The sequence below is a fragment of the Ursus maritimus genome, unplaced genomic scaffold (genome assembly GCF_017311325.1).
Source record: "Ursus maritimus isolate PB19 unplaced genomic scaffold, ASM1731132v1 scaffold_3, whole genome shotgun sequence".
In the NCBI taxonomy this organism is placed as follows: domain Eukaryota; kingdom Metazoa; phylum Chordata; class Mammalia; order Carnivora; family Ursidae; genus Ursus; species Ursus maritimus.
Window position 1 is genome coordinate 5,343,387 of NW_024425563.1, and position 27,375 is coordinate 5,370,761.

The 27,375-nt window shown below is 37.5% G+C and overlaps 1 protein-coding gene and 1 non-coding gene across 6 annotated transcripts in view; both read right to left on the minus strand.

Moving 5' to 3' along the window:
* The window catches only part of GALNT11 (polypeptide N-acetylgalactosaminyltransferase 11), a 52,391-nt gene that overhangs the window by 11,702 nt on the left and 13,314 nt on the right, over window positions 1–27,375 (minus strand). For 2 of the 5 annotated variants that reach the window (XM_040643777.1, XM_008688592.2), the window contains exons 2-8: window positions 19,634–19,746; window positions 18,834–18,880; window positions 16,662–16,994; window positions 10,162–10,285; window positions 8,369–8,535; window positions 5,994–6,119; window positions 2,000–2,249 (exon numbers count right to left, since the gene is read on the minus strand). In XM_040643777.1, coding sequence (XP_040499711.1) covers window positions 2,000–2,249; window positions 5,994–6,119; window positions 8,369–8,535; window positions 10,162–10,285; window positions 16,662–16,956 — 962 coding nt within the window. In that variant the 5' untranslated portion in view covers window positions 16,957–16,994; window positions 18,834–18,880; window positions 19,634–19,746. Of the gene's footprint in view, window positions 1–1,999; window positions 2,250–5,993; window positions 6,120–8,368; window positions 8,536–10,161; window positions 10,286–10,831; window positions 10,956–16,661; window positions 16,995–18,833; window positions 18,881–19,633; window positions 19,747–27,375 lie in introns of those variants that run through there. The other 3 variants (XM_040643776.1, XM_008688591.2, XM_008688593.2) reach the window with 2 other exon arrangements.
* LOC121105944 lies at window positions 13,386–13,504 on the minus strand. The gene has a single exon (XR_005838683.1). It is a non-coding gene; the product is annotated as a small nucleolar RNA SNORA15 (small nucleolar RNA).

Consider the following 27,375-nt stretch of genomic DNA (forward strand, 5'->3'; position numbering starts at 1 on the left):
CGAGTGCAGCTTTCTCCAAGTACCACAGTGAACGAATACCACAACAGAAACACCCACACTACACCGCCAGGCCAGAGAGAAGACAACAGTGACATAAAGGAACAAAAACTTCACTTTTCCCACAGAAAGGACCTAAAGTCAGTTTGATATTGAAAAGAATATGTTCATCTAGAGGGAAAGAAGCAATAAACAGAAGACCCAAAGTAAAAATAGTGGTAAGAATTAGCCTCTGGGGAGGACTGAGAATAGGGAGCAAAGAGGGAGTCAGCCACTCCTCATCCAAAGTTCTGTCCTACTTTGTTACTGAATACATGTTTGTGATTAAAAGTCTTAAAAACTAAACGATGAAAACCAACGCCCATGAAGATGGTGAAACAGGCAAGAACTGGCAGGAGCACGAACAGGGACCCGGGGAGCGGCTGGGCCACCATCTTCACCTTCTCACAGAGAATACCGCGAACAGTGAAGAAGACAAAATGGAGGCACTGCTGTCTACTTCCAATCACAGGACATGCGACTGTAGGGACCAGAAACACAGACAGTCCCCGGATATAGCCCTGCTTTCCTGAGAGAGGGGAGGGTGGGTCGTGACCCACCCAGGTTCTGACATTGAACTTAGCAGGAACTGCAACAGATTCTCACACAAAGCCTGAGTGAGCAGAAGACGGCCCCACTCGGCCAGCAGACCGCATCAGACCCCAGGAACTGGCCGAGGTCTCCCCTCCAAGTCTGGGTCAGATGAAAGGAAGCTGGCAAGTCCCCGCAGGCCAGCTGCAGAGCCACCCGAGGTGTTGGGAAAACATCATCTCCTGAAGGTAGAGAGAGGCATGCCCTACAACAAGGCGGTTTCCCTCTTGTCAACTAGAGGCAGGAAGAACCGTGCTGGTGACAGCACCATGTGTGATGCTGAACACACACACCTGAACACCACCCAACCTCCCCGCCAACAGTAAGCTGGATAAATGAGCTATGATATATTAATAGAGCATGATCCTCTCTCACTGCTCTATAAAGTAGAGCCACACACTGTAACACAGATGAATTTTTTAAAGCAATGTTGAGTAAAAGCAACAAGACAAAATGAGTTCAATGGCTTCATTTTATATCAAGTCCAAGAACAGGCAAAACCGAACTATATTGTTTAGAGACGCACGCAGAGATGGTAAAACTACAGGAAGGCGAGGAAATGATCAGCAGGTCAGGGTAATGACAGCTCTAGCGGCAGGGGCCGTGACCAGGAACAGGTGTACGGAAGGCATCTGGGTGCTGTGTCTTGACCTGGGTGGTAGCTGCAAAGGTGTTCATATTATAACCATTTGTTAAATTGTGTGTGCGTGCGTAATACATATATATGCATGTGTACTTTTCACATATGCTATTTTGTCATAAGTAAAAAAAAAAAAAAAACTATAGATCCAAAAATGTTAAAAAGTAAAAACACACAAACCTCTCTGAAATCCACGAGAAATTTAAAACAAAAAATAAATAATATATAAGCAGATTTGTAATATTGAGAATATGAATGAGAACTGAAAACAATTTCTACACAGTGACTTGTAACTGTATGAGGAGGAATCCACCCTAAAAATCCTAATTCTAGAAAAGGCTTATATAGCTGTGTTCTTCACAGCACCACTCATACTAGCAAAGAACTGAAGGTAAATAAATGACAAAAGCAATAAACCACGATCATCAGCATAAAACACAGCACATGGGGTACTCCGACCATATCCTATGCAACAATTATCCCAAGATACTGCTCTTATTTGTCTGCCTTTCTAAGTGATCCATCCTTGAGGACATGAATAATTCCTAATTCACAAATCTTTTCTTAAGAGTTGGCACAGCATATAAAATTCAGTGAGCACTCAAGAATTTCTAATGGACAAATTAAGCCAACACTTCTGCTCCCTGCAAAGAAGGGATTCTCTTTAAAATATTTTTTCTTTTTTGAAGAAGTACTGATGGGAATTTTTCAAATCTAGAGGAGAAATCTCACTTTATTGGTGCAGTAGCTCCTTCTGGTCCTCCGAGCTCAGAAAGGGGAACAAGATCCCACTTGAAGTGTAGCCCCCAGTTGAAACCTCCCCGCACGACAGGGGACGAGCTGTAGGCGAGCGTGTCCGCGCTGATGATATCGATGACAGGGCACACCACGGTCCGCTGGTCCTGCTGGATGGCAGCCAGCAAGGGCTGCAGCCACATCACATTGACTTCACAGTGGCTGTCCAGGAACACCAGCACTTCTCCTGAGGAGGCAAGCACTCCATTGAGGTATGGCTGCCAGTTCCGTCAGACGATGCGCTCACATGGCATGAAATACAACCGCCGCCCTTCCAGCCCGGTAATTATTCCATTACTCTACTGCCAATCAGGAAGAGAGGACTTTTAGCCAGGAATTCTGCCTCAAGTGTACTGCTATGATTGAGAAACAAGTACAAATAAATTCAGATTCTCCTCAGTGAAAAGATTCAAAGCCTCACAGGAATAATTCTGTTCCAAATTGGACAGAAAGGTATGGAGTGCGGGGCAAAAACAGTGGCCATTTGTGTGTAGATATTTTTATTACACTTACTGCAATCAAAATATTTCTAAATTTAGGGACACCCAGGTAGCGCAGTTGGTTAGGCATCTGACTCTTGGTTTCGCCTCAGGTCATGATCTCAGGGTTGGGAATCACCTCGAGTTGGGCTCTGCATTCAGCATGGAGTCTGCTTGAGATTCTCTCTCCCTCTCCCTCCGCCCCTCCCCCTTCTCTAAAAAAAATTCTAAATTTAGGATACATTTCCCTGCCTTAATAAACAGAGGCTACAGAACATAATTGTTTTCACTGGTGACTCAGAAACATGACCATATTATCAATCATCACTACAACACAGCAGTTCTCTCCATGTACCCCTTTCGCCATGCAGGTGACACGGGCTCCCTTCTCTGAAGTCACCACTCAATGGCCACGTGCTCATTTCTTCTTCTTCCATTTTCCGCCTTTCCTTCCTAATTCCCCAACCTGGTTGGCTGTAGAGGCTCTCATGAGCCAATGGGATATCTTTCCTTCTAGCTAGTAAAATAAAAATCATTATGATTTTACCCTACATTTTTAACTTCTTTTGATAAATGTAAGACGTGCTGGTTTCTTTGATAGTTCCAAATTTCTTTGATAACTTTATGGTGATTCTTAGCAACTGAGAAACTTAGAATCTCATCATCAGGTAGCATTATTATTGTTCTAAAGGTTTATCCATGAAATGCGTCAATACAGATTTTACATGAATTCCTTAAAAGTACCTACTTTAATAAGAGGCATCCTACTTCAACTAATGATAGCAGGAATGCCTCGGGCAAGAAGAGTTCTCCACAGTGACAGGTAAGCTCAGTGCCTATACATGACCTTCAAGGGTGTAAACAGTGCATAGCTCACCAGGTGTCCTTTAATACAGAAAGGCAAAACGCCAGCCTATACACTATTCAGTGTGAAGTGAAATCAATTTAATCAAGGTTCCTTTGAGGAGAAAATGTATTCATAGCTTTTCTTAATTCTAAAAATGTTACTTTTTTTGATTTAACTAAAGGAAGTAAGATTACACCTGGTTACGCTGAACCTGAGACTGACTTCCCCAAAACCGGCTTGCTTTTTTTAATTTTTAAAAATTTACTTACATTCAATTAGCCAACATATAGTACATCAGTCTCAGATGTAGTGTTCAATGATTCATCAGTTGCATATAACACCAGTGCTCATCACATCTTGTGCCTTTCCTAATGCCCATCACCCAGTTACCCCATCCTCCCACTTGCCTCCCCTTCCCCAACCCTCAATTGCTTCTGACAAACCTAAACTATATTTGAACAAAGACCAATAGATCATAAAGGAAAAAAACTAAATAACTATGGTTATCTGAAAAATATAAACTTTCAGTAATAATGTATCTTAACAGTACATTTTGAATGGCATCATCTTGCCATTCCCCACGATTTTCTCTTTATCTCAACTCAGCCAAGTCATTATGTACTTCTTTGACTAGAATTCTAAAGAAAAAATCAGAGGCCTTGAATTCATTCTACATATGACTGTAGACCGGATGCTTATGAATTACTTCAGTTCACTGTGGCTTTAAGAGAAAAGAGGGAAGACAGACTAAAAAATGAAGTCCTGGCTACCCTCAGCAAGTAGGACAGTGGGTGTACAGGAGGGTGGTAGAGAGAGCAGTGCCAGCCCCCGTAAACCCTCGTGACTGCTTATCTTGATGCAAGGGGCAGACAGGGAAGATGGGAGATGTCACTACAAGCCCCCACACCCCAAGTTCTGTAATTCTCAAATTACCTTCATGATTGTTTTTTGCCATATCCATACACTACCTGCAATATTATATACCTAATATTTTAAAACTGATTCATTAAACTTAAATAAATTTATTTTGAAAGGGAAATTATATCAAGACCATAAATGAAAAATCAGGATCACTAACCTTACAGAGGTAACCATAAAAAGAAATACAATGGATTCAATGTCATGTAACTGAGGACTAACCAGATATATTTTCTGCAAAAGACTAAATTTGATACCTGTTTGTTTTTTTTTTTTTAAGATTTCATTTATTTATTTGAGAGACAGTGAGAAAGAGAAAGCATGAGGAGGGGTGAGGGGCAGGGGGAGAGGGAGAAGCAGGCTCCCTGCTTACACAGGACTCAATCCCAGGACCCTGGGATCATGACCTGAGCCAAAGGCAGACGCTTAACCGACTGAGCCACCCAGGCGCCACCTGTTCTTTCTTTTTCAAAGGGGAGATGAATATATGCTGGCAATGTTTTAAAGATATATTTGTAATGGAAATTTTGTCTCTGATGGAATCAGAAGGATTGAGAGAGAATTTTAAAGAAAGTACCTTTATAGTTTTATAAATCAATTTTTTTATTTTTTAAATATTTTATTTTTAAAGATTATATTTTTTAAGTAATCTCCACACCCAGCGTGGGGCTTGAACTTAACAACCCCAGAGATCACGAGTCGCACACTCTACTGACTGAGCCAGCCAGGTGGCCCTATAAGTCAATTTTCAGTATTATGTCCATTTATCCAACAAAAAATCATGATGCATTATCACCAGAGGTATGTATTTGAACTTAAGAATTATTGGCATAATTCAAATCAAACAGTTTGAGTACACGTATTTTAAACTTTGTATTAAAAAATTAGTGGGGCGGGGCGCCTGGCTGGCTCAGTTGTTAAGCGTCTGCCTTCGGCCCAGGGCGTGATCCCAGGTTCTGGGATCGAGCCCCACATCAGGCTCCTCCGCTGCGAGCCTGCTTCTTCTTCTCCCACTCCTCCTGCTTGTGTTCCCCCTCTTGCTGGCTGTGTGTGTGTGTGTGTGTGTGTGTGTGTGTGTCTCTCTCTCTCTGTCAAATAAATAAATAAATAAATAAAAATTAGAGGGGCACCTGGGTGGCTCAATCTGTTGAGGGGCCATCTGACTCCTGTTTTCAGCTCAGGTCATGATCTCATGGTCATGGGACTAAACCCTGTCGTCAGGCTCTGTGCTCAGTACGGAGTCGGCTACAGATTCTCTCTCCCTTCTCCCTCTGCGCCTTCCCCCTGCACGCTCGCTCACTCTCTTTCAAATAAATAAACCTTTAAAAAAAATTTAAAAGTTAAAGTAAAAAAATTACAGAAGTTCAGTTACATTTTGTTTTACTCTTCTCCTTATATAAGTAAACAAGATACAGACCTACATGAGGAACAGTAATTCACAGTAAGGGCCACTACGAAAACAGACCAACTTGGACTCTAGAGCTCACCTCCTTGGAATCTGAGTTTTGGGACAACAAGGGTGGAGTTATAAAGAAACCCTTCCCGAACTGAACAAGCCTCATCTCTCCTGCTGACAATGCCCATTTAAGACATCACTTTTCACAGATCCCTGCACAATCAGGAAAGGCTCCAAGGACAAAGCCCTTGTCACTCAACTCCCACTGAGAAGAGCAGCAGGAAGTTATACCTGTAGCGTGGGCTGCTCCAATCATCCTTCCTCGAATCAATCCCTCACGCTTTGTGTTTCTTATGACTTTAATTTTTCCAGGGAGATATTTTTGGACATATTCCTCTAGCTCTCCTTTCAAATCATCTGAAAAAAAGAGTCCCATAATAAACCACAGAAGACATATACAAAGACTTTTTCATAGCTACTCTAAGATTGTATCTGGTACTTGCAACAACAAATTACCAAGTAAATATTATAGACTCTTCTGCTGCTTTATTTTTAAAAAATATTATAGCTTATCCTGTAATGAAGAAAAAGTAAAGAAATTAAGGGTAAAAGCTGAAACACTAGCCAAGAATACTTACCTCACAGACTTATTCTGTATTTCTACAGCAACTAGCACAATGCTTTGCATAAAGAATGTTTGAAGTGAGTACCTTGAGTGAATGAATGTTCAGCTGACTGCATTAAATCAGATTTAAAACCCAAAAAATGAGGTAGGTCTTTTGTTTCAAAGTAATTTACTGTTATGCCATTTCAGAATAGTTGTAACAACTTCTGTTGCTCCTACCAAGAATTATATAATAACAGCAGTAAATATGTCCTTTTAATTTAGTACCTTCCAAGGGCACTAAATATTTTTTATAAGTTCTAGCTCCTTTACCTTTAAATTTCATAACTTCAAAGATCATATAAGTAATTTTTTCCATTGTTAGATAGACCATTGTAAGTTATCATGAATTTTCACTTTAAAAAAAAATAGCTACAAACCGAAAAACAAAATACAGATTAAAAAAAAATTCAACACCATAAATTCTATTATTTAGTACTCAGCCAATCTTCTATTTGATCCAGACTCACAATCTCGGGTTTTTTTTTTATAATTATTCATTTTTGAAATTAAGTTTTGTTTTGTATTAACCCTTCTAAATTTTCTCTTGTGCTTTTTCAGTATGTGCAAAGGTTTAAGCACTTTGTTCCCACTGGGCTAAGTGTACATTTCCTTGCTTTATATATTCAACTGGTAGACCACTTCTGTTGTTGATAACAGGTGCTAATAAACTCTTGAGTAATGAAAAATCTGTAACTGGCATACAATTTATCATGCATACAGTTTACTAATGTACTGCTGCAGCTTGCTGCAATGAAAAGAGCAGAAGGCTTAGAGCTATGTGGATCAGGGGTCTAATTTCAGCTCCACCACTTAACAGCTACAGGACCTCGAGCAAATTACTTAATATTTCCTCCTCTATAAAATGAGGATACAACCTATCTCTCATTTAGCTGAGAGCCAAATGAGTAGCACATATAAAGAGCCTTCCATCCTGTGTGTACATGAAACCATTCTGAGGAAGTCTATGCTACACTGAAGAAAGGTATATAAAGTGCAAATTTCCAGTTATAATGTAAGTAAGTCACAGAGATGAAAAAGTACAGCAGAGGGAATATTGTCAATATACTGCAGTAACACTGTATGGTGACAGATGGGGACTATACTTATTGTAGTGAGCACTAAGTAATGCACAGAACTGCTGAATCAATATGTTGTACAATTAAAACAAATCTAACACTGTGTCGATTGTACTTCAATAATAAATTTTTTAAATGTATAATATATATACTGAATCATAAAACACTGGCATTCAGAGATCATCTAAGAGCTATCACAATGCAATCCACTTTTGTTTGGGGAGAGTCAGTGTAACAGACTCATTAGATAAATATAAGCCCGAGGCATTACACCAAGAAAAAAGCCAAGGTCGAAAGGTCACATACTGTAGGACTCCAGTGATGTAACCATTCTTAAAGGTACAAAATCACAGAGATTAAGGCTCTCAGGGACTGGAGATGGCGTGGGTCAGGGGGCGGATGTGAATATTAAACGGTAGCACGAGGGAGATTTTTGCGGTCACGGAGTCGTCTTTATCCTGATCACAGTGGTGATTACGGGAACGTACACACAGGACAAAATGACACAGAACTGTACACACACTGTACCGACGTCAGATTCCCGGTTTTGATGTTGCACTACAATCATGTCAGATACACCAATGGGGAAACTAGGTGAAGGCTAACAGGACCTCTTTGTAACCCACTGTTACTAATCTACAGTTATTTTGAAATAATTTTTTTTTTAAAAGGTTAAGCCAAGGGAAAAACCTCAAAGGCCAAACTTAAATAGCACAGTGTGTAAAAAGATCACAAAGCTAATGCTGTTTCCTCAAAATTATCCTCTCATCAACAAGCAGATACTTGTTGCTGACTCCACTGCAACTGCGTGGACCGGAGTCCTACACCCGCCAGACGTCTGAACTATCAGCTCATGCTGCTGATGGTAATCCTACCGCGACCAACAGCCCGGATCCCACAGTATCAGCTACAACATCCCTTACCGAAGTCACTGTCATCGTCCACAAGGATGATTTCATGAAGGAGCTGGGCTGGCGTGCGGTCTAGGACGCTGTGCACAGTACGGAGCAAGGCAGACAAGGCTTCATTGTAGAAACAGATAACAACACTAGCGACTGGCAGGTCCACAGGGTAAGACTTGTCTTTACATCTGTAAAGACACACGTAAGAAAACGTGACATCTTAAAAGGCTCAAATGTCTTAGGTCATTGTTCACTAAACATTAACTGCCTCCTGCTCAGCCTCTTTCCGACATTGTAACAAAAGTTTCTTAAAAAGCATTTAAGAATACACTGTGGTGTCATACTCAAGAGTTTTACAGTTTGTTAATAACTTCTCTCTCCAATACCTGCTACTCTGCTTATTTTTAGATTAACATTTAAAAAATGATTTTTTTTCTCTCTTTGGTACAGAGGTTACATAAAAATGTGTTATTTGTATGAAATCACCAGAAGTTTTTAATGCAGTATTCATAAGCTAATGTTTAGCTTCTTCACAATGAACATTCAAAAGGAAGTAACAGAAATATAAAACTTTATATTTGAAAATTTTATTTCTTGCCCAACAGAAAAAGATTTGACTAAACTAGGACATAACAAGATCATGGAAGAGCTTCTACTGAGCAACTATGTGATAAGGGTTAGGAGGCTTCAAGCAACAATAAAAAAATATAAATTTTATATTTATACATTATTATAAATTATATATAAATTATTAAATATTTTTATATTTTTAAAATATATTTTATATTTTATATTTTATAAAATTTATATTTTATAATACATTTTATATTTATAAATATATATTATATAATATGTAATATGTAAGTATAATATATATTATATAATATATAAGTATAATATATATTTTATATTTATATTTTATATATTTTATAATATAATATATTTTATATTTTATATTTTATGTATGTTATATTTAATAATATAAATGTTATTTTATTATTATAAAATAATAAAAATCACTAACTTAAAGAATAAAATCCAGCATTTGGTGTTCTTTTGCATGGCATACAAAGTGTTCCAACATCTGGGCCCTGGCTAACTCCAGTCTCCTGGCGTTCCTCGACTATGGCTGTAGTGAATGGTTTCAGTGCCTTTCCAAGTAGAGTAATGCCTCCATCTGTTCCCCATGCATGGGAGGCCTTCCCTTATCACCCTGGTTTCGGGGTCCCCACGTGACCAGTTCCTACCACAGCCCTCATTCTTGTACTACTGCAATTACCCGTTCCCTTATCAATCTCCCCAGCTAGAGCCTAAACCCCCTGATCCTAGGGACTATGTCTCACTCTACTTATTTCCAAGACCTAATACGGTGTCTAGAAAGCAAAGCTGCTCAAAAAGTCTGTCGAATGACTGAGTGACCAATCATATGAATGAAAAGCCTTTGAAACAACAAAAATGATGAAGACAGAAAAGTGAAATGAGTAATATTCTTCCACTGATTTTTAATTCCTTTGCCACAAATCAACATTTAAAACAAATTTATGCTCAGAAGTTTACCTAGTTAAATGCAGTTAATACCGCTTGCCTTTTCCCTATGATTTTAAATTTCAAAAGAGACAGAGTAAGCTCTAGAACTTTGTTAGTGCAATCTCAAGCTTCCAGTGTCAGAGGAGTGGAATTCTGTCTTAAGTTTTCTAGTGTCCTGAATAATGAAGCCTAAACGCAACTTATTAACACCATCCTCATGACTTACTATAATGCCACTAAAAGCACTGTCATTAAAACACAGCAGCATGAACTAAGGAGAAACGTACGCAGCATTCCTTGTGTCCGGCACATCCCTGTGGTAGCCCAAGCGGTTACTGATAAGCATGTTGAAGGCATGTTTCTGATAGCCCAAGTCTCTCAATTCCTGATCACGTTCATTAAAAATCATACCTGCAAAAGATTGAAGTTACAGTCAGTATGTTGAATCTGGAAAGGATTGCTACAGTTACTGTTATATTATGATCCTAAGAAAAATCTTGACTTTAACCTCTTACAATCAAATAGCCATGTTTCTCAAATCTAGCTTGTCTCCATTTTCAAAAAAGTAAATTGAAGTTAGAGTCAAATTTTTGTCAGTCTAGCTCAAAAAGCAGGTATACCTTCACCATAAATGATACCTGCTCACTAGGCATAATCTTAAGAATATTTTCAAGAGAAAAACTTACATATGACCAAGAAAAAAAAGGACTTTAATGATGATTTTTCCATAAAAGCCATAGATTATAGAACCCATATGGACAACAGGTCCCAATGACAGGCAAGTTTTTATAGGTGCCCTTCCCCTAAAAATGAGATTATTGATAAGCCTTCCTATAAAACGTCTCTGATTTCAGACTTTAATCAGCTTTATAGTCAGGAAAGCCAAGAAATTCCATCAGAGATCCCATCAAAATCACTACAATTTAACATTCTTGCTCTAACATTCAGAAACCTTACCTTGACATAGAAGGATAAGAAGGATAATGTCTCTTTTCGCTCTCTTTCCCATATCAAACCTTTAACCTCTGCTCATAGAATGACTCCCTTGTCCCAGCATTTCCCAAAGTCTGGTCACAGAAATCTAATTCCACAGGACATTAACAGATGTTAAAAAGAAAAAAAGGATTTCATGGTCAAACAATTAGGGAAACAATGGATTTTGAAAGTTGAATAGGTTTTGTTTTATTTGGAATGGAAGGACAATCCTGATCCTTTAATAATGTTGACTGTTTTACAGATACCCAGGTGTGAGGGGATGGCATACAGAACGCATTGCTTCCACAATTTATTTGACCACAGGTGACTAGAGTCCCCAGATCCACTTTGGGAAACACTACCTCTTAATATGCTTTTTCTATGAGCTTTTAAAGCTGGAGTACATCTTTTTTTTTTTTAGACGAATATTTTTATTACAATTCTAGAAACTTCATTTTAAAGCAGTATTTAGTGTCCTTGCATATTCTCTTCTTACTGGCTGTATAATAATGAAAACAGAATTCCCTGTTCTGCTTCTATTATACAGTGTTTTCCATGTATTAAGATACCCCTGAACAGTGACTCTCAACCACCTGAGGATTACTTTCAGTCCTTGTCAATAACCGACAGAATTGTGCTGACATTTTAACTGTTACTAGTTAACTTTTCATGGTTTTAGATTGTAATACAGACTTTTAAAAGGAAATTCTAATACAGTTAACATACAGTGTTGTATTAGTTTGTGTACAATATACCTTACTCAGTGCTCATCATAATAAATGTATTCTTAATCCCCTTCACCGATTTCACCCATCCCCACCCACCTCCTGTGACAACCACCAGTTTGTTCTCATTAAGAGTCTGTTTCTTGGTTTGTCTCTTTTCTGTTTCTTAAATTTCACACAAGTGAAATCATATGATATTTGTCTTTCTCTGACTTATTTCACTTATACCCTCTAGATCCATCCATGTTGTTGCAAATGGCAAGATTTTCTTTTTTAAGGCTGAGTAATATTCCATTGTGTGTATACACAGCACATCATCTTTATCCATTTGTCTATCAATGAACACTTGGGTTGCTTCTATAATTCGGCTATTATAATAATGCTTCAATAAACATATGGGTAACATGTATCCTTTCAGTGTAGTGTTTTTGTATTCTTTGGGTATACACCAAGAAGTGGAATTACTGGATCATATGGTAATTCTACTTTTAATTTTTTGAGGAACTTCCATACTGTTTCCCACACTGGCTGAACCAGTGCATGAGGGTTCCTTTTTCTCCACATCCTCACCAACAATTGTTTCTTGTGTTTTTGATGTTAGGCTGACAGGTGTGAGGTGACAGCTCATTGTGGTTTTGATTTGCATTTGCCTGATGATGAGTGATGCTGAGCATCTATTCGTGAGTCTGTGGGCCATCTGGATGTCTTCTTTGGAGAAATGTCTGTTCATATCTTCTGTCCTTTTTAAAATTACATTATTTGGGTTTTTTGGTGTGGAGTACATCCTTTTTTAAATACAAAAGAATGATGGTCTATTAACATTTTATAAGAGGATGCAAACTCCATGAGAACAGAGACTTTGATCATGTTCAAAACCTAAAATAAAAACTGCCTGATACCCAGCACCTAGGACAGTGCCTTGCACAAACTAGATTCTCAATAAATACTCCTTGATTCAATAAATCAAAGGACTAGCTTATACTGGATACTGAAAGGATTATTTTCTAATCTATATCTCTTGATGAAAAATTATTCCATATTAAAAGATCACTTCGTGTCCACTGATAGGTGAATGGATAAAGTGTAGTACACACACAGAAATATTATTCAGCCATGAAAGAAGGGAAATCCTGCCATTGTGACAACATGGATGGACCCTGAGGGCATTATGCTATGTGAGATAGAGAAAGACAAATACTGTAACACTGTATGGTCTCACTTATATGTGGAATCTAAAAAAAGAACTCCTAGAGATAGAGAACAGACGTGGTTGCCAGAGGCGGGGTGGGGAGAGGTGCAGACTGGGTGAAGTCTGGTTACAAGGTACAGAAGTTCTGGGGATGTAAGGTACAGCATGGTGACAGTGGGTAGTCACACTGCATTGTATTATTTGAAAGTGGCTAAGAGTAATCTTAGAAGTTCTCATCACGAGAAAAAAACATTTTTAACTATGTGATGTGATCAATTTTAACTTATTGTAGTAATCATTTCACAATATATACTTATATGGAGTCATTATGTTATATACCTTAAACTAATACAATGTTATATATGTCAACTTTATCTCAATAAAACTGGGGGGAAAAAATCACTTTAGCTTACTTTTGTCCTTCCCCTGCTCATATAAAATCACAGCCAATTTACTAGCATGCCAGAGGAGCTATGTTTTTTAACTTAAAATTTTTTTTCAGTTATGACCACAGCAACTTTACTACTACATTTGAAAGCAATATACGCAAGGTATCAAATAGCACAATGATTCAGTTAAACTAGTACTGGGAAGCTCCTGCAAGCTTAGTATTAGTTCATTTATTTGTATCCACTTTAGAAAACGATAAGCTATGGAAGAACTCCCCACACCATCATAGGCATTCACATGGTGTCTGGCTGTGTAAACTATGGATAAAAAGAACACGGTATTCAGCCACGCCTCAGAGGAGCTAGTTCAAGTTCTTTTATAATTGACTGCAGATTAAATTAGAAAATCTATTTTTAATTTTAAATGTATTGTTGATAATCCTTCTAAAATGTACAAGTTCTTCCCCCTGTTTAATGATAATGTCCTATTCGACAATCACCATACTTTTAACTATCACTATATTGATTTATATTAATTCCTTCTAAATCACGTATTCTTTACAGAAGTTGAGTAGGTTTTTCATTTTTTCATTGTGGTAAAGGTACATAACATACAGTTTACCTTCAGTGACACTGAGCACATTTATAACGTGGCACAGCCAGCATATCCAGTTGCAGCTACTCACACCCCCCAAATGAAACTCCATACCCATTAAAACAACCCCGCTACCCCCTCCCCAGCCCCCTTAGTCACTAATCTGCTTCTAGTCTCCACGCATCTGCCTACTCCAGACACTGAAATGTCTAGAAATGAATGAAATCACACAGTATTTGACCTTTTGTCCTGCTTCTTTCACATATCATAACATTTTCAAGGTTCCTCCTTGTTACAGCATGTGCTGGAACTTCATTCCTTTCTTTGCCTGAATAAATCCCTGTATGGAAAGACATTTTGCTCATCCTTTCATCAACTGATGGACCTTTGGGTTCTCTCCACCTTGTTCACTGAGAATAGTGCTGCTATGAACACTTGTATACAAATTTTTGTTTGAACATCTGTCTGCAATTCTTTTGGGTATATACCCAGGAGTGGAATTGCTGGATCATATGGTAACTCTAACTTACTGAGGAACCAGCAATGAATGAAGGTTCCAGTTTCTCTGTATCCTGGCCAACACCTGTTCTTTTCCTTTTTAAAAAATTGTAATCATCCTAGCAAGTGTAAAATGGTATCTCACCGTGGTTCTGATTTGCAATTCCGTAGTAACTATGCTGTACATCTTATGTGCTTGTTCGTCTCTGGAGAAATGTCTATCAGATTCTTCGCCCATTTTTAAATTGGGCTATTTGTCTTTTTATTGTTGAACTGTAGTTCTTTATATATTCTGGATAACAGACCCCTGTTAGAAACAGGATGTGCAAACATTTTCTCCCATTCTGTGGGTTGTCTTTTTTCACTTTCCTGTCTTCTTTGATGTACAGAAGTTTTTAATTTTAATGAAGTCCAATTTATTTTTGTTCTGTTACTTGTACTTTTGGTGTCATGTAAGAAATCACTACCAAACCCGAGGTCAAGAAGATTTATCTCTAGGATTTTTAAGGGTTTTATGGTTTTAGCTCTTATATTTAGGTCCTCAATTCATTTTGAGTTAATTTTTACATGTAAGGGTTCAACTTCACTCCTCTGTATGTGGATATCTGTTTGTCCCAACAGCATTTGTTGAAGAGACTATTTTTCCCCCATTAAATAGTCTTGCCATATTTTTGAAAAATTAAGTGGCCAGAAATGTCACAGGTTTGTTTCTACCCACCGATCTATATGTCTGTCCTTAGGCCAATATATCACACTCTTTTGATTACTGCAGCTTTGTAGAGAGTTTTGAAATTGGGAAGCGTGAGCCTTTCACCTCCGTACTTTTCCTAGATTGTTTTGGTTATGCAGAGCCCCTTGCAATTCCACATTAATTTTAGAATCAGCCCTTCCATCTTTTCAACAAAGGCCATTGGTATTTTGATAAGGTTTGCCCTGAATTTATGGATCGCTTTGGGTAGTACTAGTACCCTAACAGTATTTAGTATTCCAATCCATGAACCTAACATGTCTTTCCATTTACTTAGGTCTACTTTTCTTTCTTTCAGCAGTTTTGTAGTTTCCAGTGTACAAATCTCATACCTCCTTGGTTAAATTTATTAAGTATTTTATTCCATTTGATACTATTGTAAATGGAACTGTTCCCTTAGCTTTATTTTGAGACTGTTTGTTGCTAACGTACAGAAATACAATTGGTTTTTGTGTGTTGATCTTGTGCCCTGCAACTTAGCTGAATTCATTAGCTACAACAGGTTTTTTGTGTGTCTGTTAAAAAGCATTTAGTTTTTCAGCGAGTTTGCACACTTAGAATATCTACAATTATCTCTTTACTTTCAAAGGCAAATACAAGGTCCATTAAAAACAGTAAGCCCAACGTTACTTCTTTATACAAGTTTTTTTACCAAAGTAAGATTAAATAAAGCTAGAAATCCTCCTATTAATGTTTTTAAAGCATCTAAATAGCAGTCTAAGATTATTATGAAAATTGAGGTATTAGTTTCCATTTCCTCATATAATTTTCAACTCCGTGTATTAGAAAATCATTAACTCCTAGAAACTGATTTTATTTCTTTGAAACTATTAACATTTCCTTTATATTTTATGGATCTTTCAATCTCTAAAAATCTCTTACTTTTACTAAATTACTTATAATTTGAGATTTCTAGGACAAGATTAAAGATATTTCTTTTTTAAGTTTTAAGGATAACCAAAATGGCTCATTTATCCCTTAAAATAACATTTGGTAAAACCAGGATTCTAAAATTACAGTACACAAAAAATATATAGATTCTTGCTTCCAAATTGAGAATGTAATTTTTTGAAGAAAAGTTTCCCTTTTATACTAAAATTTTATGAACTCCTATATTTAATATACGCTAGCATCTTAACAATTCTTATAAGTAGAAATATTAGATATAATTTCAGCTTATCTCTAAACTTAATAGTGTATGTTCTGTTTTAATTAACTCTGCCTTTCAGAATATGTTATATATAGTCAAGTTAGCTTTTGACCACTTCTTTCCCTTATTAAATAATGCTAACAATTAAAATCTTCCCCCATAAGTTCCATTTTCTTTCTTTCTTTTTTCTTTTCTTTTCTTTCCTTTTCCTTCCTTCTTTCCTTCCTTGCTTCCTTCCTTCCTTTCTCTCTCTCTTTCTTTTTCTATTCTGGACCTTATTACTTTCTCCCAAGTCCTCATAAAATATTGAAGTCAGAAATGGATAAACTAGAATATAACAACTCCCCACTGAATCTGCAAAATCCTAGAATCTCAGCTAGTTCATTAACAAAATAAACTGGAGGGGGAAAATGACCCACTTCTAATCCCCTGAGCAACACGTGATTTAAAGAATAAATGAACTTAAACTTCCAATGATTAAATACTCTGAAATGCTACCAGAAGTCCAATACACTTACCCAATTCAGAGGAGAATTTCATGTTGCCTTTTTCTGGATCTTCAACGTGATTACCTATCGTATCATCAATTCTGTTTACTTTGAACTGTGACTCTAACACTCGACTTGGCCCTCGAGTGAAACGGGGATAAAATTTTTTGGGAAATGGTCCATGGGGCCCAGACCCCTTGATGGGCACATTCTTAAGCGGCTGAGTCACTTCACTGAAGTTGAAATAAATAAAAAGCAAAACCGTCCAGGTCGCAGATGTGAAAAGGCATCCATAACAGAAATATCGAACTGTGACACTTCCCATTATAGACCTAGCATAGCTGAAGGGCCATCTTCAATCTCCTGAAAGAGAAGCACAGCTGTGTTAGACCCTTCGGGACACTTGTAAATCATCCACCAAGTTCACCGTCACTGTTTTCCACACAACCAAGCAGAACTTCTCAGCTATTTATTTAGGACCCCTAGGCATACCCTTAACAAAGACTCACATAAAATAAGATATATGGATAGTGCTGAATTTAAAAAAAAAAAAAAGGATTCAACAATTAAAACCACAGGCCAATTTGTTAGTGCTTGGAAAACCGATGACAGCAAATGCCTTCTTCATTTGTCCGTGTTAATGGTTATTTTACCTTTGCTCTGGATTGCTTTCGGTGTGGTAATTTTTTTTCAGATTCTGGCTTTTCATTAAGAAAATACAAGTACCCCATGTATCATGACAGTCTATCTAAAGTCTGGATTTCCACTGTAAAATTAGAGGACTCTTTCAACCCAAGGATCTTAAATTAAAATCTGTTATTAAAAATAAGCAACCTGAAGAAAACAGTTCTACTTTCCAATCAAAGATTAAACCTGCCCTAATGCCTAATTCAACAGTTACAGTTTAAATTTATAACTGAGAGTAGAGATAAGGTTAAGGAATCTATAGCTTTGATAATAAGCTTCTTAGGGAACTCAGATGCACAGCCAGATGTGGGAACCAATGGTATAATGAAAAGACAAGATTAAGTTCTAATCCCATTCTATCACATAATGGCTATGCAACTTTAGACAAATTACCAAATTTTCTTAGCCTCACTTTCATCAACTGTATTCCAAGTTAATAATACTGTCTATCTTGCTGGATACTTAGAATTAAGTGAAATACTCAGAATTATATAAGCTATGTAAAGTATCAAGTACAATGATTAACACACAAAACACGGTGATTTGCACTGGATCAAGAGAACCCCCACAAACACTGTGGCTAGCTTTTGTTTCATTTGTTCACTGTATTCCCTCACTTAGCACAATGAATGGTACATAAAAGCTGTTGAACGGTATCTATATAATGAAAGGATACAACACAAATTCAACGTTAATTTTCCTCCTTCTCATTAGGTCTAAATTTAATATATAATAGGAATATTATACATGACCACCTGTTTCTTACAATGACTCACAAGTCCCTACCTAATCTGGAATTACCTCTCTGATCATATTTTCCGTTACTTCCCTCCTCATTCATTTCATTCTAGACATGGGTCTCTTTATGGGTCACCAAATGTGTCAATCATACTCCCACTGAGGGATTATGCATCAGTTCTTCCCTGTGCCTAGAATACTTTTCATCCCAGCTAACTTCACCTCTGTTGAATCTTTGCTCAAATAGCACCATCTCAGTAAGTTTCTACACTACCATATTACCATATTTAAAACTACAACTCAACCACCAAACACTAGCACTTCTGATCTTCCCTGCTCTGTGCAACTTCCACCTTCCTACATACTACATAATTACGTATTATTTCTTGTCCATCCCCCCTACTTGAATGTAAGCTTCATTAGAGCAAGAGCTTTTGTTCATTTCCTGTAGTATCCTGAGTTTACAACAATGCCTGGAATGTAGCAAACATTTAATAAATATTCATGGCAGTTAATGAATCAATTACTGTAATACAGTTATCAATACGTTCGAAAAATGTTGGGTATTTATAAGCGAATGTATTCCTGTCACACTGGAGCCAAGCAGTACCTTATTCTATACAAAAAGATCATGACTACCTTATTTCAATAATATGAAACTAAACAGAACAACAGTCATAGTAAATATTAGAAAAGGTACAAAAAACAATAGGCTCTCATTGACCAATACCACAAATTAAATAAAGGTCTTTTTGATAAAAACAGGAGACTACTTTCCATTTTGTCCACTGCATGCTCTTAGGTTCCCTCTTGGCTGCCAGGACCTATGGGCGAAATGAAAAAGTTTTCTCAAGACCTCACCCATAGGATCTGACCAACTCTGCCCAGATTTTTCCCGGAATACCCCTCCCAATCCTAACCACAAAAGCCCAAACATCAAGAGTCCTTGCTTCCTGAACTGTAAAATGATTTAACTCTCAACAATTCTATCAGGCAGATATTATTTTCCTCAAGCTATATTATAATTCTTTAGAGAACATTTTTTACATAGTCAATCCTTATACTAAATTACGGAATCTATAAAAATGAGAGGAATTTATAAAATCAGATCATTTATTTTATATTATTAGCCATAATAGTCTTCAGAAACAAAGACACTATCAGTTTTTAGACAGGTCAAGAAATTATTAACAAATATGAATAAAGAACACAGCAATTAGATACCTGTTATTTAAAAAATAACAGGCTCTTAACTACTTAAGAAGTTAAAACATGCAAACAAAAACCAAATGATGATATTTTAATCTAATCTATGCTAACAAAGAACAATAAAGTTTTTCTGCTTTGTGCTGTTTGCTATTCCTTCTATAGGCAATTACCCATGGCTTCAGTATCCAAGGCTGAAAGCCTTTAAAAGGAGGGTCGAAGCAAACATTTAATTTAAGGTTAGTTAATACAAAACAACTAGTGAACAAATTCTTTCAATCATAAACTTCAGCAGTTGATAAAGCCAAAACTTCAGCAGTTAGATGTCAACGTAATACATTTTTCAAAAGTTAAATGAATAAAAGGCTAACCAGCTGTGTACAGGAATTTCCAGTGAGACCAGGCAGTCACGGTCTGGTAGCTGCTGAGGGACAGGTGCCTTGTAAGCAGAGGGTCAGGGTTTCACCAAGGGAGAAGCAGCAGTCTGGGGAGAAGTACATGCAATGAGCTGATTAGAATGACAGGCCACAGATGTAAGCCAGGCAAGGAGAAATGTGAGGATGTGGAAGAATGAGAGGCAGGATGAAAATCGGTGCGGGGCCAATGGACTTGAGGTGGCTGGAGTGGCTCACTGTGGCTGAGTAATTCCTGGCAGAAAGAGTAACAAGGAAAGAATGAATGTGGCGGTTGGAAAATGAGATGCCAACACTCACATCTTGGAGGTACAGTTAATGATAGAGGAATCCTTTCCATATGCATAAACTGGAGCTATCCCAATAAACAATGTGCCTATTGTGTAAGCATTACTATACATACCATAAGCAACCCCCCCCCCAAGAAGACAAGGGTGATGTCTGTCTTTTCAAACCTATTACGTTTACCAAGCACAGTGTCCGGCATTAAAAATTAACAAGTACTTGTTTGTGTAATTAAAAATGACGCAAAGTGTACTTCTGTTCCAGAAGAGGTTTCAGGACCTTGATTCTGTGCAATGTAAAAATCTTGGGAGTACAATATGTGAGATGAGCACAGCCTGGGAATAAATGTCCTTTGTTAAAGGAGGAGGTGAAGGAGCAGAAGACTGCTAGCCAGTTTAAATAATTTCATTAGACACTGTCATTATTAAGCAAAATATTCAGTATGCCAGCAAAAGTCCCAATTCTTCCATTCTCAGTCTAAGATTTCTTAATGATAAATTTGCAATCACTGCATATTTTATAAATCAAGAGACAGCTTCATATAATTCCATGCACATCAATTTGAAAACCTGGAATAACTTTTAAGGAAAATACAACTTACTCAAATTAACCCCAGTCCCAACAGACATGTAAACAGAAGAAATAACATCGTTAAGAGTTCCTCAAAGCAACAACAAAAGCAAACCACCACGCAGAGAGTGAGTTTTTCACAAGGGAATTCTACTAGTCCTTCAAAGATCTAATAATCCTAATGCTACTTAAGCCACTAAAGAGCATAAATAATAATAAATCTTCCGAATCTGTTTTATAAAATGAGTAGACACTGATCTCAAAATCTAACAAAAACTGAACCTCCCCAAAACACCCATCTTGTTTATGAATATCAATCTTATGAATTTAAAAAAATCTTAAGAATAAATACTAAGCACAAACTTAACAAGCAATGTCTTAAACATGTATGAGGAAAACCGTAAGACACTCCTGAAAGCCCCAAAAGAAGACTTAATCACATGGAAAGATGTACCTTACTCTTGAATAGAGAAACCCCAAATCATAAGTCAGCTCTCCTTAAGATAACTTATATGTTACATAATCATATCAAAAATACTAACAGATTTTTTTTTCTGGAGCTAAACAAGTTGATTATATAGTTCTTTTGGGAAAGAATGAACAAGCAGGGAATAGGCAGGCAAAACCTGAAAAACAAGTACAAGCAGGGCTGAGCCCTACTGGATAATAAACTCCAGGGTTTTTCTACCTAACCAGCACAGCGAGACACATGCACAGACTAAAAACCAATGAGGCAGGATGAGAAACTGAGAAACGGACCCAATTACATTTAGAAATTTAGTATAAATGATTATAGATAATATCACATGCCAGTGAAGAAATGAATGACTTTTTGCTAACTGGTTTTGGGACAACTGTTTAGCACCACACGTTGAAGGATACAGTAGGGTCCACTCCTCACACCATTCACCTAGACATATCTGATATGAATTTGATATTTAAATACAGATGAAAAAATAAACTATTGGGACCACATCAAAATAAAAAGCTTGTGCACAGTGAAGGAAACAGTCAACAAAACTAAAAAATGACCTTCAGAATGGGAAAGGCTATTTGCAAATGACATATCCAATAAAGGGTTAGAATCTAAAATATATAAAGAATTGATACAACTCAACACCCAAAAAAACCCAAATAATCCAATTAAAAAATGGGCAGAAGATATGAACAGACACTTCTCCAGAGACATCCAGGCCATCCAGAGACAACCAGGTGTTACATATAACACCCAGCACTCATCACTTCAAGAGCCCTCCATGATGCCCATCACCCAATTACTACATCCCCCTAACCCCTCCAGCAACCCTGTTTGTTTCCTATAGTTAAGAGTCTTATGGTTTGTCTCCCTCTCTGATTTCGTCTTGTTTTTCTCTCCCTTCCCCTATGTTCATCTGTTTTGTTTCTTAAATTCCCCATGAGTGAAATCATATGGTATCTTTCTCTGGCTTCTTTTGCTTAGCACAATACCCTCTAGTTCCATTCACATCACTGCAAATGGCAAGATTTCATTTTTTTGATGGCTGAGTAATATTCCACGGTCTGTATGTAACACTCTTCTTTATCCATTCACCTGCCTATGAACATCTGGGCTCTTTCCATATTTTGGCTATTGTGGACATTGCTGCTATAAACAGTGGGGTGCATGTGCCCCCTTTGAATCACTATGTTTGCATCCTTTGGATAAACACCTAGTAGTGCACTTGCTGGGTCATAGGATAGTTCTATTTTTAACTTTTTGAGGAACCACCATACTGTTTTGAGTGGCTCCATCAGTCTGCATTCCCACCAACAGTGTAAGAAGGTTCCCCTTTCTCCACATGTTCACCACCATCTGTTGTTTCCTGAGTTGTTAATTTTAGCCATTCTGACTGGTGTGAGATGGTTTCTCATTATGGTTCTGATTTGTATTTCCTTGAGGCCAAGTGATGCTGAACACTTTTTCAAGTTTCTGTTGGCCATCTGTATGTCCTCTTTGGAGAAATGTCTGTTCATGTTTTCTACCCATTTCTTGACTACATTTTTTGCTTTTTTGGGCGTTCAGTTTGATAAGTTCTTTATAGATTTTGGATACTAGCCCTTTATCTGGTAAGACATTTGCAAATATATTCTCCCATTTCTAGGTTGCTTTTAGTTTTTTGACCATTTCTTTTGCTGTGCAGAAGCTTTTTATCTTGATGAAGTCCCAGTAGCTCATTCTTGCTTTTATTTCCCTTGCCTTTGGAGACGTGTCTAGCAAGAAGTTGCTGCAGCCAAGGTGGGAGAGGTTGCTGCCTGTGTTCTCCTCTAGGATTCTGATGGATTCCTGTCTCACATTTAAGTCTTTCATCCATTTTGAGTCTATTTTTGTTTGTGGTGTAAGATAGTGGTCCAGTATCATTCTTCTGCATGTGGCTGTCCAATTTTCCCAACACCACTTGTTGAAGAGACTGTCTTTTTTCCACTGGATATTCTTTCCTGCTTTGTCAAAGATTAGTTGACCGTAGAGTTGAGGGTCCGTTTCTGAGTTCTCTAGTCTGTTCCATTGATCTATGTGTCTGTTTTTGTGTCAATACTGTCTTAATGATCACAGCTTCAAGTCTGGAATTGTGATGCCACCAGCTTTGGTTTTCTTTTTCAACATTCCTTTGGCTATTCGGGGTCTTTTCTGGTTCCATACAAATTTTAGATTGTTTGTTCCAGCTCTGTGAAAAATGCTGATGGTATTTTGATAGGGATTCCATTGGATGTGTAGATTGCTTTGGGTAGCATATTTGTTCTTGTCCCAATATTTGTTCTTCCAGTCCATGAGCATGGAGTGTTTTTCCATTTCTTTATGTCTTCCTCAATTTCTTTCCTAAATGTTCTATAGTTTTCAGAGTATAGATCCTTTACCTCTTTGGCTAGGTTTATTCCTAGTTATCTTACGGTTTTTGGTGCAATTGTAAATGGGATCAATTCCTTGAAGAAACAGACTTTATTAATATTTTTTATTATATTATGTTAGTCACCATACAGTACACCCCTAGTTTTTGATGTAAAGTTCCATGATTCATTACTTGCGTGTAACACCTAGTGCACCTGCAATATGTGCCCTCCTTAATACCCATCACCAGCCTATTCCATTCCCCCACCCCCCTCCCCTCTGACGCCCTCAGTTTGTTTCCCAGAGTCCATAGTCTCTCATGGTTCATTCCCCCTTCTGTTTACTCCCCCCTTTCTTCTTCCCTTGAAGAAAGACTCTTAACAATAGAGAACACACTGATGGTTGCCAGAGGGGCGGTGGGTGGGGGATGGGTGAAATAGGTGATGGGTATTAGGAAGTGCACTTATGATGAGCAGTGAATAATGTACAGAATTGCTGAATTACTATACTGTACACTGAAAACTAATATAACACTATATGTTAACTATACTGGAATTAAAATAAAAAACTTTAAAAAATATGGAAGATGACACCATACAAGTAACAGAAGAAAACAAAAGTAAATTCCTCTATTATCTGGAAGTAGGCAAAACTTTTCTAGCTATAACTGAAAATCCAGAAACAATCCTGGAAAAGATAGATAAGCTAGGTTATACAAGAACAAAAAAAACTGAGGGTAGCAAAAGACACTAGAAGAAAAATAAAATGGCAAATGAGAAAAAAGAAAAAAATACATGCACCTTTAAAAAAAAAAGGTATTATCTCAGTATTAGATATCTAGTGCTATATAACAAATTACCACAAAAACAGCACATATTTATTATCTCACAATTTTTTTTAAAGATTTTATTTATTTATTTGACAGAGAGCCAGCGAAAGAGGGAACACAAGCAGGGGTAGTGGCAGAAGAAGAAGCAGGCTCCCAGTGGAGCAGGGAGCCCGATGCAGGGCTTGATCCCAGGACCCTGGGACCACACCCTAAGCCGAAGACAGATGCTTAACGACTGAGCCACCCAGGCGCCCCTATTTCACAATTTCTAAACAGCAAGCATCGGAGCACAGCTTAACCGGATCCTCTACTTAGGGTCCGGCAAATCTTCAAGTTAATTGTCAGCCAAACTCCATTCTCACCTGGAGGCTTGATTTCCGAAAAACTGCTCCCAAACTCATCAAGTTGTTGGTAGAATTCCTTTCCTTGTGGATCTATGACAAAGGGGCCTTGTCAGTTGGAGGCCACCCTCAGACCCAAGCAGTTACTGCCAGTTCCTTGCCAGGTGGGCATCACCACAGTCCCTAACTTCACCAAACTGACAATGAGGAGTCTCCTCCAGTCTGCTGAAGATGGAGTCTTTTTTCCTTTTTTTCCCCAAGTTATTTATTTATTTATTTATTTATTTATTTATTTATTTATTTATTTAATGAGAACATGTGTGCATGCGCACACACGACCTTGGGAAGGCAAAGGAAGAGGGAGAGCAAGAACCTCAAGCAGACTGCACTAAGCACGAAGCCCAATGCAGGGCTCAATCCCACAACCTTGAGATCATGACCTGAGCTGAAATCGAGTCAGATGCTCAACCAACTGAGCCACCCAGGTGCCCCAAGACGGGGTCTTATATAATATAGTCATAAGAGTGACATCCCATATCTTTGCTATATAAACTAAGCTAATCAAGAAACTGACATTCTATCATCTTTGCCATATGCTGTTGGTTAAAAGCAAGGCCTAGGTCCCACTCTCACTCACGGAGAATTAATTACACAAAGTGAGGGCAGAAGATGGCAGGAAATCACTGCAGATCACCTTCAGTCTGGTCAGCCACAATGAAAAAGGACCAACACCCGTTCAGGCCATTCACAGAAACAGAAATACAATTGGTTCTTAACCCTGTGAAAAAAATGCTGAACCTTGCTATGACAAGGGAAAATAAACAAAATAAGCTGTCACCGACATACAATTTCCCACCTGTCGGATTTATAAAAATCCAAAAGCTTGTCTACATAGTCTGACAGTAAGGCTGTGGAGAAAGTCTCACATGTGGTATTGGGCAATCTGGCAACTTCTACTAAAATTACATACGCCTTTACCCTTTGACCTAGCAATATGACTCCTAGGAATCTATACCACAGAGGGAAAAAGTAGGAAACAATGTGTGCACAAGGCTATTCACTACAAGACTATTTGTAATAAGAAAGAGGATGGAATCAATCCAATTGCCTACTGATGAAGGACTGGTTGAACAAATGAAGAAACATCCATATAAATATGCAGCTGTAAAAAGCAAAGAGAAATGTCTCTACATATTACTATGGTTTTATCGCTACATATGTTGCCAGGTAAAAAAAAAGTAAGATGGAGAAGAGTGTATATAGAATGCTACATACAAATATATCTATATTCATACACATAACTGCTTATATTATAAAACGAAGGATGTTTAAGCAAAGGCAGGACAAAGCGTAATACTGAGTTGGTTTCTAGAATTCTCCCATAAACCATTAAAAAAAAAGTTGAAGCCAATTAGGAGAGGGAGGAAACAGAATGGAGGGGCAGGACTAAAAGGCCGACTTCATATTCATAGGTGGAAAGCAGCCCTGTACTGCTATGCAATTCAGGAAACTAGAAAGATACGCATACAAAATATGCAAGTAACAATTTAAGCACATGTATGCTTTTTAGTCCACTCAAAAACTGACTGATATTGCTACTGTTAGCATCTACTGTTGTTATATCAACAATGCTATCTGGAGAACTACATAGGACAAAGGTCCAAAATCTCATGAGATCTCACTCAGTTTAAACTCCATCAGGGTGCCCGGGTGGCTCAGTTGGTTCAGTGTCCTACTCTTGGTTTCGGTCAGGTCATGATCTCAGAGTCATGAGATCAGCCCTGCATCAGGCTCTGTGTTTGCTGCAGGCTGCCTGAGATTCTCTTCTTCTCCCTGCCCCTCCTTCCTCTTGCGCGTGCATGCTCTCAAATCAAATCAAAACAAAATAAAAACAAAACTCCAGCATCATTATCAATTACAGTGAAGGGTATTTCTCAACAGCACAATTATCTGAGCTAAGAAAACCCATTTTGAGAGGCTATCTATAGTCATTATTACTTCTATTAAGAAAGTACACAGTACACACAGCTACTAAATTATGTTCCATAGTAGTTAAATTATGTAAAGTCCACTAAGACAATGCCTGTTACACAATGTCACTCTACAGATGATAATTTAAACCATTCCATTTATCTTCCAGTCATAGCCTATTAAATGTACTAAATAATACATTTTTCTTCTGAAAATCATTAAAAACAATCCTCAAGAAAAGGCTAACAATGGGAACACAGTAGAGTTCTATATGTTAGACACCATCAACGTAGTGGAGACTAATATTTTAAGCTCTGCTATTATGCTAAAAAAAATCAGAAAATACAGATAAGCAAAAAGTTAAAAAACAAAAAACAACCACCTGAAAGCTCACCACTGCTAATGTTTTGCTATATATTCTACTATTTTTAATCTTTCATACTATCTAAAATGTTACACTGTTATTGGCAATTATGGAAAAATAAACAATAGAATCAGCTAAGTGGCATCATAGATAATTTTCTGTTGACTTTCCTTTATTTAAAACATTGTCTATAAAGAATACGTATTTCTTTAATAATCAAGGCAAAAAAAATTTTTTTAATATTTTATTTAATTATTTATCAGAGAGAGAGCAAGTACAAGCGGGGGGGAGTGGCAGGCAGAGGGAGAAGCAGGCTCCCCACTGACCCTGGGATCATCTGAGCCAAAGGCAGACGCTTAACCGACTGAGCCACCCAAGCATCCCAATGTAAAAAATTTCTTAACCTTACTTAAAAATAGAAGAACAACTTTGGAAAGGATTAAATATTTTAAGGCTTTGAATGAAATATGGCCTTTCTTTTAACCTCAGAAGCAAAGG